The following is a 13,446-nucleotide window of genomic DNA, read 5'->3' as shown; positions in this document are numbered from 1 at the left end:
AAACCAATTCTCATATGAACTGTGAGAACTGTGAAAGTGAGATCGTGGTGCGACACAATTTGTAAACGGAAGAAAGAATTTTGGGTGAAGAGCAAACAAACGTCCAGAAGAAGCATCTAAAAACGGCAGAAAAAGGTATGAATCACAACTTCCTGTCAGCACTTTCACAATAAAATCTGTACAGAAACAAGATGCAGATCAAGACTGAGACATATGATCTTTTGGCCAGATCACCCATCCCTACATACAAATACAAAAGCACTCAGTGGTGTGCAAACCTCTGAATCTTTCTTCTCATTACAAAGCATGATCCTCTGCATCAGTTTCCTGCCAGCACATCGACCTGGTGTGGCAGTCAAGTGCATATGGAGGCATGCATCTTCTTGCATCAAATGTCCATGGACATAAGAAAAAAAATATAGAATCATGAATAAAACATTTTTATTTTGCAGGGAAGAGCATAAGGTCTTCATCGCTCCTGCAGCAGTTTCAGGCAGGGAAGTGTACTGTCCTGCTGTCTGTAGCAGGATTCAATTAGCTCCCAGTAAACAATGCTTCTGTTTTCCCCATCTGTAATTATGTCCGCCTGTTATCTCTTTACCCAGCATCCTCCTGGGCGTAACAGACAGAGACAGAGCAGGAAAATGTTATTAGAGGGAGGAAAGAAAGGATGACAGCGATCACAAGAAGCATGGCAGCGAGCTGTCAGAGAGACCTGGTGAACCTGGAGAGCTGCGATCCCCCTGTTGCTGCATGATGCTAATGTCATTTCTGGCTACATCGACAGTGCAGCTGTCTCCTCCTGCACAGCTGCGACCGGCTTTGGCCGTCACGTGTCGGAGGATGGGCATGGGAGTTAAATAGCCCGGGAAGAAGCATCTGTTTACCTCTATAATGAGGCCCTGAAGGAGGTGGGAGAGAAGGGCTGAAGTATGGAAAGGAAGAGAGAGAAAGAAAGAGAGGAAGATGAGAGAGTATATGAATCTAGCAATCCTTTGGTAGAGAGAAAAGGATCTCAGATGGGAATATATGTACGCCTGATAGAAAGCAAGAGACAGAGGGAGACATTAAGAAATCACCCAATGGAATACAGTCGCCCATTAAACAATCCTCCAACTGGTGAAGCTGCAGCAACAGTGACGGTTTAACCTCGATTGATTGATTTCATTTTATTTTTCATCCAGGGTTGACTTTCTAAAATGACACCTGCGTAAATGCAACGTAGTGTAACTCTTTTACTACTGGGATTAAAGCTGAGATCAACAATGACTTGATCCTATGCATAAGTATTAGCAGTTTATCCCTGAGTGCCAGTGAGACACACTTTTGGTGACATGTTTCTTTATCAACACGAACACAGCTACTTTAGTTTATTTAAGATCAATCCTACTTACTCTACTCCATCCTGCTGTAAATACTAACGCACCAAATATGTATTGATCTGCAGCTGAAAATAGTCCCCAACAAAGGTGCTATTTACACCTGATTGAGTAGTTTGCTATAAAAGCTTTTTAGACATAACACTACATCTGTAAGCCGTCATCAGTATGAATAGGTTTCGGCCACAGTGCCTCGGTTTTGGCCTTTTTTATGTGATGATTTAACAGGATAAATATTGAAAGACACTAACATTATTCTTAATTCTTTAAAAGTTTTTCGCTTTTATTTAAAGGGGCTATTTGTAAGATTTCCCTGGTGGGGTGGTGGCGATTGTTGTTGGACAAAAGCTTCAGCTATCATTGTGTTTACAAGACCAGAGGTTATAATACGTCCTCTGAGCAGCGCTACGTCTCCAGGGCAGATTTGGGGCTACAGTCAGCCGCTACCGTTAGCTGGTTAGCATGCTAACTTCAGTAGAACTACTGTGTTTACATTCAAAATATCGCTTGATGCATGTTTAAGTAGGTTACATAGATTGATTTGCAATAGCATTAAAAATGCTGTTACCTCTCTATATGAATATAACTCATGCATTCACATTGAGTCATTGAGGTTCTTTATTATTATTACAGAAAAAATGCTCTGCCAATATCCATCCAGCTCCCCTCATCTTTTCACACCGAACACGAGCAGCACTGAGCAACAACATGTGGCATGTGGCCAGCTGAACTTTTTTATTTTTTATTTTTTGTCCTGACCGAATTATACTGACAGCTTTCGGTCTGCGAACACTCCTCCTGCTTTTCAATAACAAAAACTGTAGCTTATCAGTTCACTACAAATGTATTATAACACCGACAGATGCCTGGGAAAGGAATGAAATCAATACGCTCCTGAGTGTCCCCCTGTTATCAGCATCACTTACAGGAAAGGAGGAGGAAGGTGGAGCAGGAATGCCAATCAGAACCAATCAGCCACAGGTATGTCTTGTTATTTTGACCGTGAATAGCAGGTTTTGACATGAAATTGTGGATTTTCAAGGACAAAAAAAAGAGGAGAGGTGAGAGGAAACAATGCCGTGACTGTAGATTAAACCCTGAGCAAAGTGCAAACAGAGGCAGCGGACAGTGAGAGGATGGAGAGAGTCATGGGGACAATAATAAAGGGAGGGGAAGGGGGGGGGAGCAAATTAAGTGCTGGGAGATAAACCACCTGGACAGGACAGGGTGACCCCTTCACTGCAGTGAATTGTGGGTATGGAGGGATGTAGACACCAAAGAAAACCAACAGAGTGTACAGCACAGAGCAAATTACATTGTCACACATCAAAGCTCAGACATCACAGGGAGGAATGGAGCGCGCGTAATGTCGAGCACGCTTGACAATCAAACAGGCCACACAGTCACAGTCACTTCAGAGCTGCGGTATAAAAACCTCCAGTCACAAATTCTGAGGTATTTTTTCCTCAATTAACGTAAATGATTCGACGATTCTGAATCTCTGATCTCCAGAAAACAAAAAAAGGTTGTTTTTTTCATCAGTATCTATCATTATGTGGTAAAATCAAAGAAAGAAAATATAAGAAAAGAAACTGCAGTCCAGCTTCTGAAATGTGAGTATTTCTGATGGTACACTGAAGATCCTTCAGGGCCCTGGACTGTTGGTCAAGCAAAACAAAAACACTGGAAGATGTCACCTGACATTTTACATTGTTCAAGAGCGACGGAGCCGAGGGAGAACACGAGATCAGCATTTTGTGGCGGTACAGAGACGCTTTTTGTGGATCACACCTGCGCTCAGAAGTAGCTTCCATACCACCTTAAAGGTTTCAGACTCTCAGGGAAAACAGCCTCAGGTGTGGCACTGTCCGAAGTGTGAAGACAACCTTCACACTTACTTTTACAATGAGTCTTTAGGCATTTTGACTTTGCTCCTGCTAGTGCACATAGACAGGAAATGTGTGAATAGAAAGGGGGGGTGTTGACATTCAACAAAGGTCCACTGCAGGCACATGACACATCTGACCCAAATCTCTTAAACTTTTGTTTAAACTTAAGCAAACAATCAGCACACATTCATATGCACAAAAGAAAAAGAAAAATCCTAAACAAACGCTGAATGGATAACCGAGAAAATCTGGAACCTTAAACATCCTCGTTAGTATTCTCTGGGATTGTGTTCCTGAACTACGTATTGCCAACATCTCCCTACTCACAACACTCACAACACCCCCAGTGATCGATGTAGGCTGACACAGCAGACTGAGCTGAGCTGAGCAGAGCAGGCCCAGGTCAGAGATGCCCATGATACAGAGTCTGTGTCATCATCGCTGAAAGTGAGACACAGCAAATGACTGTAGTAAGAACCGGCTGACACCGACATCATCGCTGTGACACTGTTTCCTCACAGCCTCACACCCTGGGCACCGTCCAGGCACCTGAAGGGAGCTGCTAAAAACTGGTCAACATTTCAACATAACAACATTTTGGCAGATGACATAATTGTAAAATCTGTCTCCAACAAAATGCATTTATACCATTAATGTTTCTCCAGTTCAGACGGTGCAGCGTTCTCATGCAGCACACGAGTCATCAGAAGAAGTGGGAGTGGATGTGGATTGGTCGCACATAGCTCATGACTTAAGAAGCCAAAAACACGTTTGGATCCTTACGTTACGTTTCGTTGCTAGGCGACATCTAGTGGTCATAGTAATTATGACTGGAGCAAAGGGAAAAGCGCGGTGACGCAGCATAAAGAGAGACAAAGTCCACGTCAGGACGAGGTTGTGGTGGATGGACGCATCAACAAAACACAGGAATGTGAGACAGGACAGTGACGTTCGATTCCCATGTGAAGGTAGCAGTTTAGTTAACCATGTTGTTATTATTGTATCCATGACATCTAATGTTAAGGAAGTACTTATTTTAACCCAAATCACGTTCTTTTCCTAAACATAACCAAGTATTTTTTTTGTTCCTAAACCTAACCAAGCCATGACCATTTTTTTTTAGTAACCATGGTGACGAAAATAGGTATGCCACTCTCTGTACAGTCCTGCATGTTTATTATTGCAACCACGACAACCAAGGTCTGCCACGCCTGCCGCCGTAGGGGGGGGGGGGGCTATTTCAGGAGACGCTGCTGTGTGGTTTCTTCAGGCCGGAGGACTGGTTGGCCACGGGTTAAATGTCAAACTCGACTTATGCTTTCTCATCTTTGCGTCAGCGCTGACTTTCAACCAAAACCAACAAAACATAAAAACATTCATCTTGCTTCAGTTGTTACAAGTGGATATAACATCCAAGACTCAGCTGGGTGCAAAGCAGCCACTTATGAGGAGAGGACAGATGCTTCATGCTGCTGTCCTCAGCTGTTGTTGCTCCAGTGTGGAAACTAAAAAATGTCTTGTTTTTTTCTATTTCTACATGTGTTAGAAACACACACGCACGCACAGCAAATAAGACAACATAAAACAATACCGCAGCTTATAGTTTAAGAATTGATTTGGCAAAGGTTTACACACTGGGACTTAAATGGAAAACATGGAAAAATCACAGCTAAATGCTGATGCCACTGATGCAAGATAAGATGTAGTTCTGTAAGAGACACTCAGTACCAGCTCCAGGAAATCTAAGTTAACTGGACCCACCCCCAACATCCTGTGATATCGAAATTCTTTTCAACGAGATGTCAGAGTCTCATTAGTTAATTTTACTTCTAATGTGCCTTAAGCCACGCGTTCATCCCTCCAGGGGCCATTTTAATATTTCATGTGCTATTCAGTGATTTTGATCCCATTCTCAGGATGTATGATCTTCCTCCCACTGTTCCAGTATTAATGACAGTAAATGTGATTTTTTAATAAGGCTCTGTGATCAGCTGATGACGTTAACTCCTCATCAGGTTTTTAAGGTGCATCACTGACTTACACTCTGTATAAAGTGCTACTAGTTGGTCGTTTCTAGGTCTAATCTTCTGCCCAAATTCAGATTATCAGGATCCAAATAAACGACAAAATAGCAGCAGGTTACTAAAACGTCCCTTCACAAACGTGACATCATCATGTCCCACAGTCTATGTCGTAAAATGACATCAGAGGGCCACAGCACCGCAGGATCGATGTTTCAGTGTCTTTCTCTGAGGATTTACGATAAACTCCTGCGTTGTTCTGACGGTGGAGGGTGACCGGGCGGCACACTGGAGTGTTTGTGCCTGTCTGCCTCTCTGCTCGTGTTAATGAAGGACAGCATGACCTCGCGCTCAGGCCATGATAGGCCTGGCCAGCTCATTAGTCTTTATCTGAATCCAGCTATGACCCTGATACCAACAGCGGCACTGTATGTGAGTCCTGCTTGCTTGCAAATATCAACTAGAGTTTTTGTTCACAAGTGGAACGTGAGGTCAAATACATATATATATGCACCCAAGCTCATATGGGTCCTTCTAACAGATTTTCACTGAAAAGGAGATTAGTTAATCCCGATTTTCACCAGGATTTGGTCTCTAAAGACTCACATGTTGTGCAAAAAACACACTTTTGTTGCAGTTTACAGTGGAAAAGGGTCGTGATGTGGTGAAGACGGATAAGAAAAATGCTTCCAGTATTAGAAAACAAACAGGAAATGTGGATAAAAAATGCAAACACACTGCTAATTATGACCAACAATCACCTTAGGTAAAAAAAAGACAAGAAAAAAAAAAATTAAATATAATATAAAACAAAACGATCTCACTTCTATTTATTATTTCTTCATTGCAATGTCTGTTAATGCATCAGCAGGACCAGGACAGTCATGTTACGACTAGCATCTGTGTTGTGCTGTTATGATCCAATCATCTCGTTCTCCATGCACATTAAGCCCAGCCTTTAGTCGTCACAGCAGACGCATGTATACCCTTCGCCTGGGTCTTTTTTGCCCCCACGTCTCCACAATAATTCACAAATTTATTCTCCCACTGAGAGATTACAAGGCTGCACGCTGTCTGTCATTCATTGGCTTCGCCCTCCTGCAAGGACAGGACCAGGACAAGGATCAGGATCAGGACTGTCCCATCTCATTCATCCAGATAAAATATAAAATAAAAAAACCCCTCTCCATCATCCGCTGATGTATGAAAACAAACTCAAACATCCATACGATGCTTCTCCTACACAGCGTTACTTGTCATAATACACACACCACACTTTATGTTGGTGTGTGTTTTCTATTTTTGCTCAACATAAACCTGCAACCTCTGCCGCACACTCTACCTCTCCTCTGGAAGACAAACATACACACGGCCATATGCATCCGCTCTCCTTCAAGGGCATGCCTGTCCTGAGCTTTAAGATGCAAGGAGACGACACACAGCAAAGAAAAAGGCATGTTAGCAAGGTCACACTCAGCCGTGCTGCTGCATGCCAGTAAAAGAAAAGAAAAAGAGAGAGATGCCCTACCATTTCTCCCACTGGTCCTCCATCCAACCCTCTCCTCCTTCCCCTCCTGAGTCCATACTGTAAGTGAGGAGGGCATCCACAGCTGAGAGGAGAGGAGGAGGAGGAGGAGGAGGAGAAGGAGGAGGAGAAGGAGCAAGGGGGTTAGAAAGTGAAGGATGGAGGGAGGGAGTGCGAGAGGGAGGAGCGAGCAGGAAGAGAGCCGGAGGAGAGGGAGGAGGGGTGCAGCTTGTCCCGGTCGATGAGAAAGGCGTCCGATTCAGATGCCCTGCTGCTGCTGCTGCTGCCGCCGCTCGTCCGGAGGCGAGAGAGATGGAAGGGGGGGAATTATTTAAAGCAGAGGAGCTGAAGCTGCCAGAGAGGAGTATAGTGTTATATAATCTACTCCCTCTCTCTCTCTCCCTCTCGTTTCCCTTCTCTCTCTCTCTCTCTCTCTCTCTCTCTCTCTCTTCCTCTCTGATGTTTACTCTGTCCTGTGTGCATCAGATTTACTACGCCACTGCAGGAAACTACTGGTGTTAGCAGAACATCCAACGCCACGGCGAGCCCAAACAGGAGAAACATCAGAACAAGAGGACACTCCTCTCTCACATCGCTGTGCTCAATTATACATGAGGCCCATTGATCCTCATCTTCCCTTCTCATGCTTTCTCTCCATTCACCCTCTTAAAGGAAGATTCCTGTTTCCTGCAACATATTTTTTTTGTAGTTTCTGCCAAATTCTCTATTAGTTAAGATAGTGATGCACTCTCCCATGGTGATTTCTGAGGTCTACCAGCACGACAACATTGGTAAAATGAAGCCTGATGAGGCATAAAATACAAACAGAGAGATGATAAGAAAGTTTGTCAACAAGACAACAATTCATCCTGATCGTTAATTAATACGAGTTTGTGCCGTAATAAACCGGAATGATTTTTTAACCTGCTCTGGTTTGCATTGATCAGGCAGAAGGTTAAGCTTCTTCTCAAAATCAACATGTGTGTAGAACCACAGTGCACCCCCCACCCCCACCCCCCTCACACACACATCAACTGTACAGTCCATTAACCCCGTCAGCCCTGCTGCCCTTAGAACTTCCTTCCATCATCTCATAGGCTGAAGCGTACGCACTGTGTGTGCGCAGTAACGCTGCATATCGGAGCTCTGTGCTAATTTTAACCACCAAAAAAGGCTTCGGTAAATATATGAAGCAAGGAGGTGCGTCTCAGCTCACCTCTGCTAATGTGGCTGAGCCAGAGAGATACTACGCTAATGACATAAAGACAGCCACTGGGCTTTAATCAGACTCTCTCAGCTGCACTAATTAATATTTGTTTTTTAAAAAATGGAACAGTTGAATGACTGTGTATCGCTGATGGGGATGAACACACAATATTATCACCTTCACTACCGCAGTGCCCTCTGGGTCAGCCTCCCTTCACGCACAGTGAAACCCGTACAGATGGTCCAAAACGCGGCGGTCTTCGATCAGCCTACAAGGGCACATGTCACTCCGCTGCTCAGCTGGCTACCCGTGGCCGCCTGATCAAGTTCAAGCATTCACTGATGCAGCATTCAGAGTGACCTTTGGGTCTTTGGGTTCAGACTGTGTCGGCTGCGGTTCCCCGATGGTGGAACAAGCTTCGGAGTGCAGTCAGAGCAGGAGCGTCTCTCTCCATCCTCAAGACTCATCTCTTCCAAGAGCACCTCCTCCCCTAATGATCTCCTTGCACTGGTTGAATAGGTGCAGTATGTTACGCCAAGGTCTCCCACCGAACTGAAGCTTTAATGATGTCCCTCACTAGGAAGTCACTTTGGATAAAAGCATCTGCCAAATGAGTAAATGTGAACTCTGCAGAACAGATTGATGGAGCGTTTCAGCATCTTTCAGGGTATTTGTTTGAATTTTCTGGCCTGCAAGTCCACTCCCATCAGCCTCGTTTCCAGCAGCAGCAGCAGCAGTTTTTAGCAAACAAGCTCTGATAATCCCACTGAGCACTAACTGCCCTCCACCATATGGAAGACAGACTAAGTTAGCAACTAGCTTTTGCAGAAAGTGTATAATTTAGCAGCTTAAGGGTCAGATATTTTCTCAGGTGGAAAAGATCAAACCAGAGCTAAAAAAAAGAACAGTACTGCATGTAAACAGGCAATTAATTGCTTCTATGTAAAATATAACAGCTTTATAACATGCTAATGTATAAGCTGCGTGACCAATAATCCATTATTGAATCTCTAAATGACAGAAAAAGCATTTTCATTCAGCCACACAGTCCCAGGTGAAGCATTACAACTTAACACAGGCGGACAGGTAATAATAAAAGTTGTACCAAACTCCAGCCCTCTCCTTACGAAAAGGTCAGAGACACTAAGCCCTTGTTTTTCTTCACTCTGAGCTTCCAGCATGCAGCCATATGGACATACAGCATGGCCTTGGCCACTGGCCAGAACCTATGGATCCCACACAGACGCACACCCACCAGAAAGGCTTTCACACACACTTCCTCTATACACGTGAAATCACAGTGTAGAGAAGTAAAAATACTCTGCAAGCTGAAGAAATATGAGAAAAGAAATGTTATTTAAAAAAAACACAAATACAGAATAATTCTTTTGGATTCTGAGACAAACAGGTTGAAATCTTCATGCTAGTCTTCAGAGCAAGACAGAGTATTCTTGCAGTATTGTGTGTGTGTAACGTTTAATCCCCGTACAGCTCATCAGCAGAGCCGAATTAACCCTGTAATGGCCGTGAGGGTCAAGACAACAAGCTCAGTCTGTCTCATGATACCAGAAAGTTCATAACAGAAGTGCTGAATCCATTAAGTGACACTTAAAGATTATTTCATAAAAAATACATCATGAGTTGATAATAAAAATATAACAGGATTACATTCAATCAAGTAAATATATGTAATGAACCACATTTAGATCTTTGTTTTTTATCCTTTAGTTTGCGATCGCTTTTCAGCAATTCTCGATACATTTCGACAAATCCTGCACAGATGTTTCATATCAAAAAACCCTGCAGGACGTTGGGGATAATTCCTACTTTTCCGGGTTTTTAAATGTGTGAATCTGCAGGGAGTGTTGAATTTCACCAACAGTAGCTTAACGCTTATTGAAAAAACACAAAACACTGGCAGAGAGATGAAGGTTAGATCCTGTTTCCACAAATACAATATGTCCAAAAATGATCTTCTCTTGTGAAAAACGGAAAAAATATTCACAATCATTTATACTTCCTGACACAAAATGTGAGTTCGAATTTCAGTTCACATTTAAAATCCACAGTCTCATAAAATATAACAAATCCTTTACACACTCTTAATCCTTTGTTCCCCAAGTTATGATCTCTTGGTATGCTTCCTACTGTCTGCAACATGAGTCATGAGAAGAAGAAGAAGAAGAAGAAGTAAAAAGATCTATTCTTGTTATCTGCACATCAGATATACACTTGCTGTGTGCTGGAAAAAGCCAGTATAAACCTGTCCCATTGCTAAGATCACCATCTGTGGAAAAATTTGCATTTTCCAAAGACAAAAAAAAAGACTACGGAGTTTATAAAAGAGCCAAATGGAAGAATTTGATTTATCTTCATATCTTCATATAAAGCTGTTAATACAAGTATGTTTGGACAAATTGTAAACCATCAGTAGTTTTTCTTTTACTTGTTTTCATAATTATTTATCTATTAAGTATATTTTGTTGTCTATGTGTAACAGATGTTTTAATTTAACAGGTTTGTATTTCACCAATGATCCATTTCTGCTCTGATGGCGTCGTGTTTTACACGGCCTTTCAGAGGAAGAGGGAGCTCAGTGTATAGGCAGAGGGGAGGTGCCATCGGGCGGAACGCGCCTTGTCAGCAGAATTGAGCGACAGCAGTAAATTATCAGCATGGGGGGCTGCAACCGGAGCAATTACTGTCCTCTCCGTCAGCTTCTTCTGTGGGTGAAATTCAAATCAGCTCAATTCTCTTCCTTTCTCTTCATCCTCTCTCTCTGTGAGGATGAAAGTCAGCTGAAAAACTACAAGCTAATCCTGTTGGAAAAACCCTGAAATCAAGTTTTTTTTTTCTTCTTCAAGAAAACATCAAAGTCAATGGATGCAGAGGATCAGAGAAACTGACACTTCAAAATCTCCTTAACCGCCCTCGTCTCTCCCCGTCTCTCTCTCTCCCTCTCTCTCTCTCTCGCTCTCTCTCACATCCCTGACACATCCCACACCCTGTGAATCCATCTGCCTGAGCAGATCTTGTCGGCAGAGTCACGGCAGCTTGAAAGCTGCAGTGAAAAGATGAAAGAGAAGAGAGATGGACTCTCCACGCTTTAATGCCGATATTTTTCAATGATCTGCACAAAACATGTGCTTAATGAGTCTGATTTATTTTCATTCATCTATTTTCTGAACATAATGACATAACAGAGCATACAGAGCTCAGGACTGACCACAGAGTCCAGGGAACTAAAGCACTTGGGTTAGGGAAAGATTGTGGTTTTGGTTAGAGGTATCTTATTGTATAAAGCAAGATTTCAAGGTCTAGGTTCCTCACACTCATCACACCGCTGCTCTGAACAAATATACAAATGAATTCAAATGAATTCCAACCACTTTCAACTTCCACTTTGCTGTTTCTGCAATCAGGGTTCAGCAACTGTGAACACAGTGCAACACATCCTGCACAGATCTCTCATATCAAAAGAAGAAATAATCATGTCTGATTACTCCCATTTCATATCTGCTCTCGTAAATTAGTTGTCTATAAACGTAATTTCCAGATGCATTATGAGGAGGAAGACATTAAATCACACACAACCACCAACAAACCAGCACAACACAAGTCGAGTGCTGCATGAGTTCATCTATTTTACAGCCGCAACTAACAATGGTTGTCTCCAATAACTGTTATCAGAAAATAGTGAAAAATGACCTGATGCAATTTGCACAAGGTGACATCTGCAACTGTCCAAAAGCCAAAGACATTCAGTTTACTATCATACCATCCTCACATTTAAGAATCTGGATTTGTGATTAAAGAACAACCTCAAATAGTTGCCAATTCATTTTCTATCAAAGAGCTAATTGAATAATCGGCTCTGCTCCATTTGCTGCTGATGGATTGTTTCAGCTCAGACAAACAGCTAGCAGTTGATCACAATCAGATCACTTCCAACAATAACGTTACCTCCCTGATATCTACTGGGTTTTTAAATCATGAATTCATTAGTTTGTTTATCTGTATTTATTTAGGGTGCCAGGGATTAAAATGAGATAAACGCTGCGTTGCATATGAGAATTAGTTTTTGCCTCTGGTTTCATGTTGCCGATGCCATCATGAATGGACAAGCCCACAATGTCTTGTTGCTTCATGCATGCTGCTTTGTACACATACAGTACACACACACACACACACACACACAGATATAAACACAGTGCTAATCTGAAAGGATCTCCTGCTACGCCCTCTCGTGCCGCAGACGATCAATGCAGTGCTGGAGAGTTTAAAGGTACAGTTCCCCTGAATATGCAGGTTTACTGAAGCTTTATGAAGTCGAGGATCCTCCGTGCTTCTCGCTAAAAAACAACTTCACGACTTGTTCATTAGAAATCAGCTTTTTAGAGCTGACATCAATATGTATTCTTTATTTAATGGAGCTTGTTTTATGACTAAATAAGAGTTTCCATCCTTGTTGCTTGATAAGCTGACAAGGTTTCTGTGACTGAAATATTGATTATCTTTCTTTGTTGTCTAAAATATAAAAGATGTTTTTGCTTTAGAGCTAAAAAAAACAAAAAAAAACTATCATCCATTCTGTTCAGGCTTTTAAAATTAATACAGAAATATGCTGAACGTAAACTAAAATAAATGAGGACTTGACAAGTCTCAATTGAGGAGTCATGAAAATTTTAGATGCCTCGAAATGAGGTCACATTTAAAAAGCTAAGAGAGACCGCGGACCGGATGGAGATTTGACAGCGAGCTGCTCTTGCATCTCATTCGGTGAATACCTCCACACAAAGAGCCTCACAGGCGGCGGTAGATCGGCTGTCTGTGCTCCAACAGCAGCAGGTTGTGGAGAGACGGAGGATTGGAGCACAGGCAGGGAGAGTGACAGAGGAAAAACATGCCAACATATGGCTGCTCTGGGACTCAGCCAGACCCCGAGGTTATGGATTATCTGGCTTCCTTTCTCTAGTCGTCTATAACTCTGAAATATCAATCAATACTGTTCAGTCATGATGAGTAACATGATGAGACTAAACACGCTGAGGTTACAAACTATAACCCCTGATTCACATGGAATTATAATTTTCCTAATTGTCCTTTTATCCTTCTTTTAAACAGCATTTTTCAGTTGCTCTTGACTCAGTATTATTGTCTTATTTTTGTTGCTGTGTCATTATCATTTTTCTGCCTAAACTCTTATTTTGAAGGCACTAACTGTATTTTTTTTTGTTTGTTTACATAAATAAATAAAAAATTTCTGCATTAACATTCATGACTCTGATTAAGTAGACCTAGTTGTACGGCTTGATGTTTTGTGGTTTTGAGTTTTGGTGATGATACAACACTTTAGTTTTACATTTAGATCATAGATGCATCTTTAATTCATTGTGCTACTGAAAATGAAACTACAACCCCCCCC

The 13,446-nt window shown here is 42.2% G+C and overlaps 1 protein-coding gene across 2 annotated transcripts in view; it reads right to left on the bottom strand.

The window, feature by feature from the left end:
• Positions 1-13,446, bottom strand: part of mapk8ip1b (mitogen-activated protein kinase 8 interacting protein 1b) — a 48,904-nt gene that overhangs the window by 33,729 nt on the left and 1,729 nt on the right. Inside the window, exon 1 of one of the 2 annotated variants that reach the window (XM_023405287.2) lies at positions 6,818-6,897. The exons of the other annotated variant lie outside the window; for it this stretch is intronic. Coding sequence (XP_023261055.1) covers positions 6,818-6,873 — 56 coding nt within the window. The 5' untranslated portion in view covers positions 6,874-6,897. Of the gene's footprint in view, positions 1-6,817; positions 6,898-13,446 lie in introns of those variants that run through there. 2 annotated transcript variants of the gene reach the window in all.

The sequence above is a fragment of the Seriola lalandi genome, unplaced genomic scaffold (assembly GCF_002814215.2).
Source record: "Seriola lalandi dorsalis isolate HSWRI2012SDOR001 ecotype SW California unplaced genomic scaffold, Sedor1 jcf7180002054270, whole genome shotgun sequence".
Classification (NCBI taxonomy): Eukaryota; Metazoa; Chordata; class Actinopteri; order Carangiformes; family Carangidae; genus Seriola; species Seriola lalandi.
Note: the sequence above shows the minus strand (reverse complement) of the source record. Positions and strands in the feature narration are given on the sequence as shown.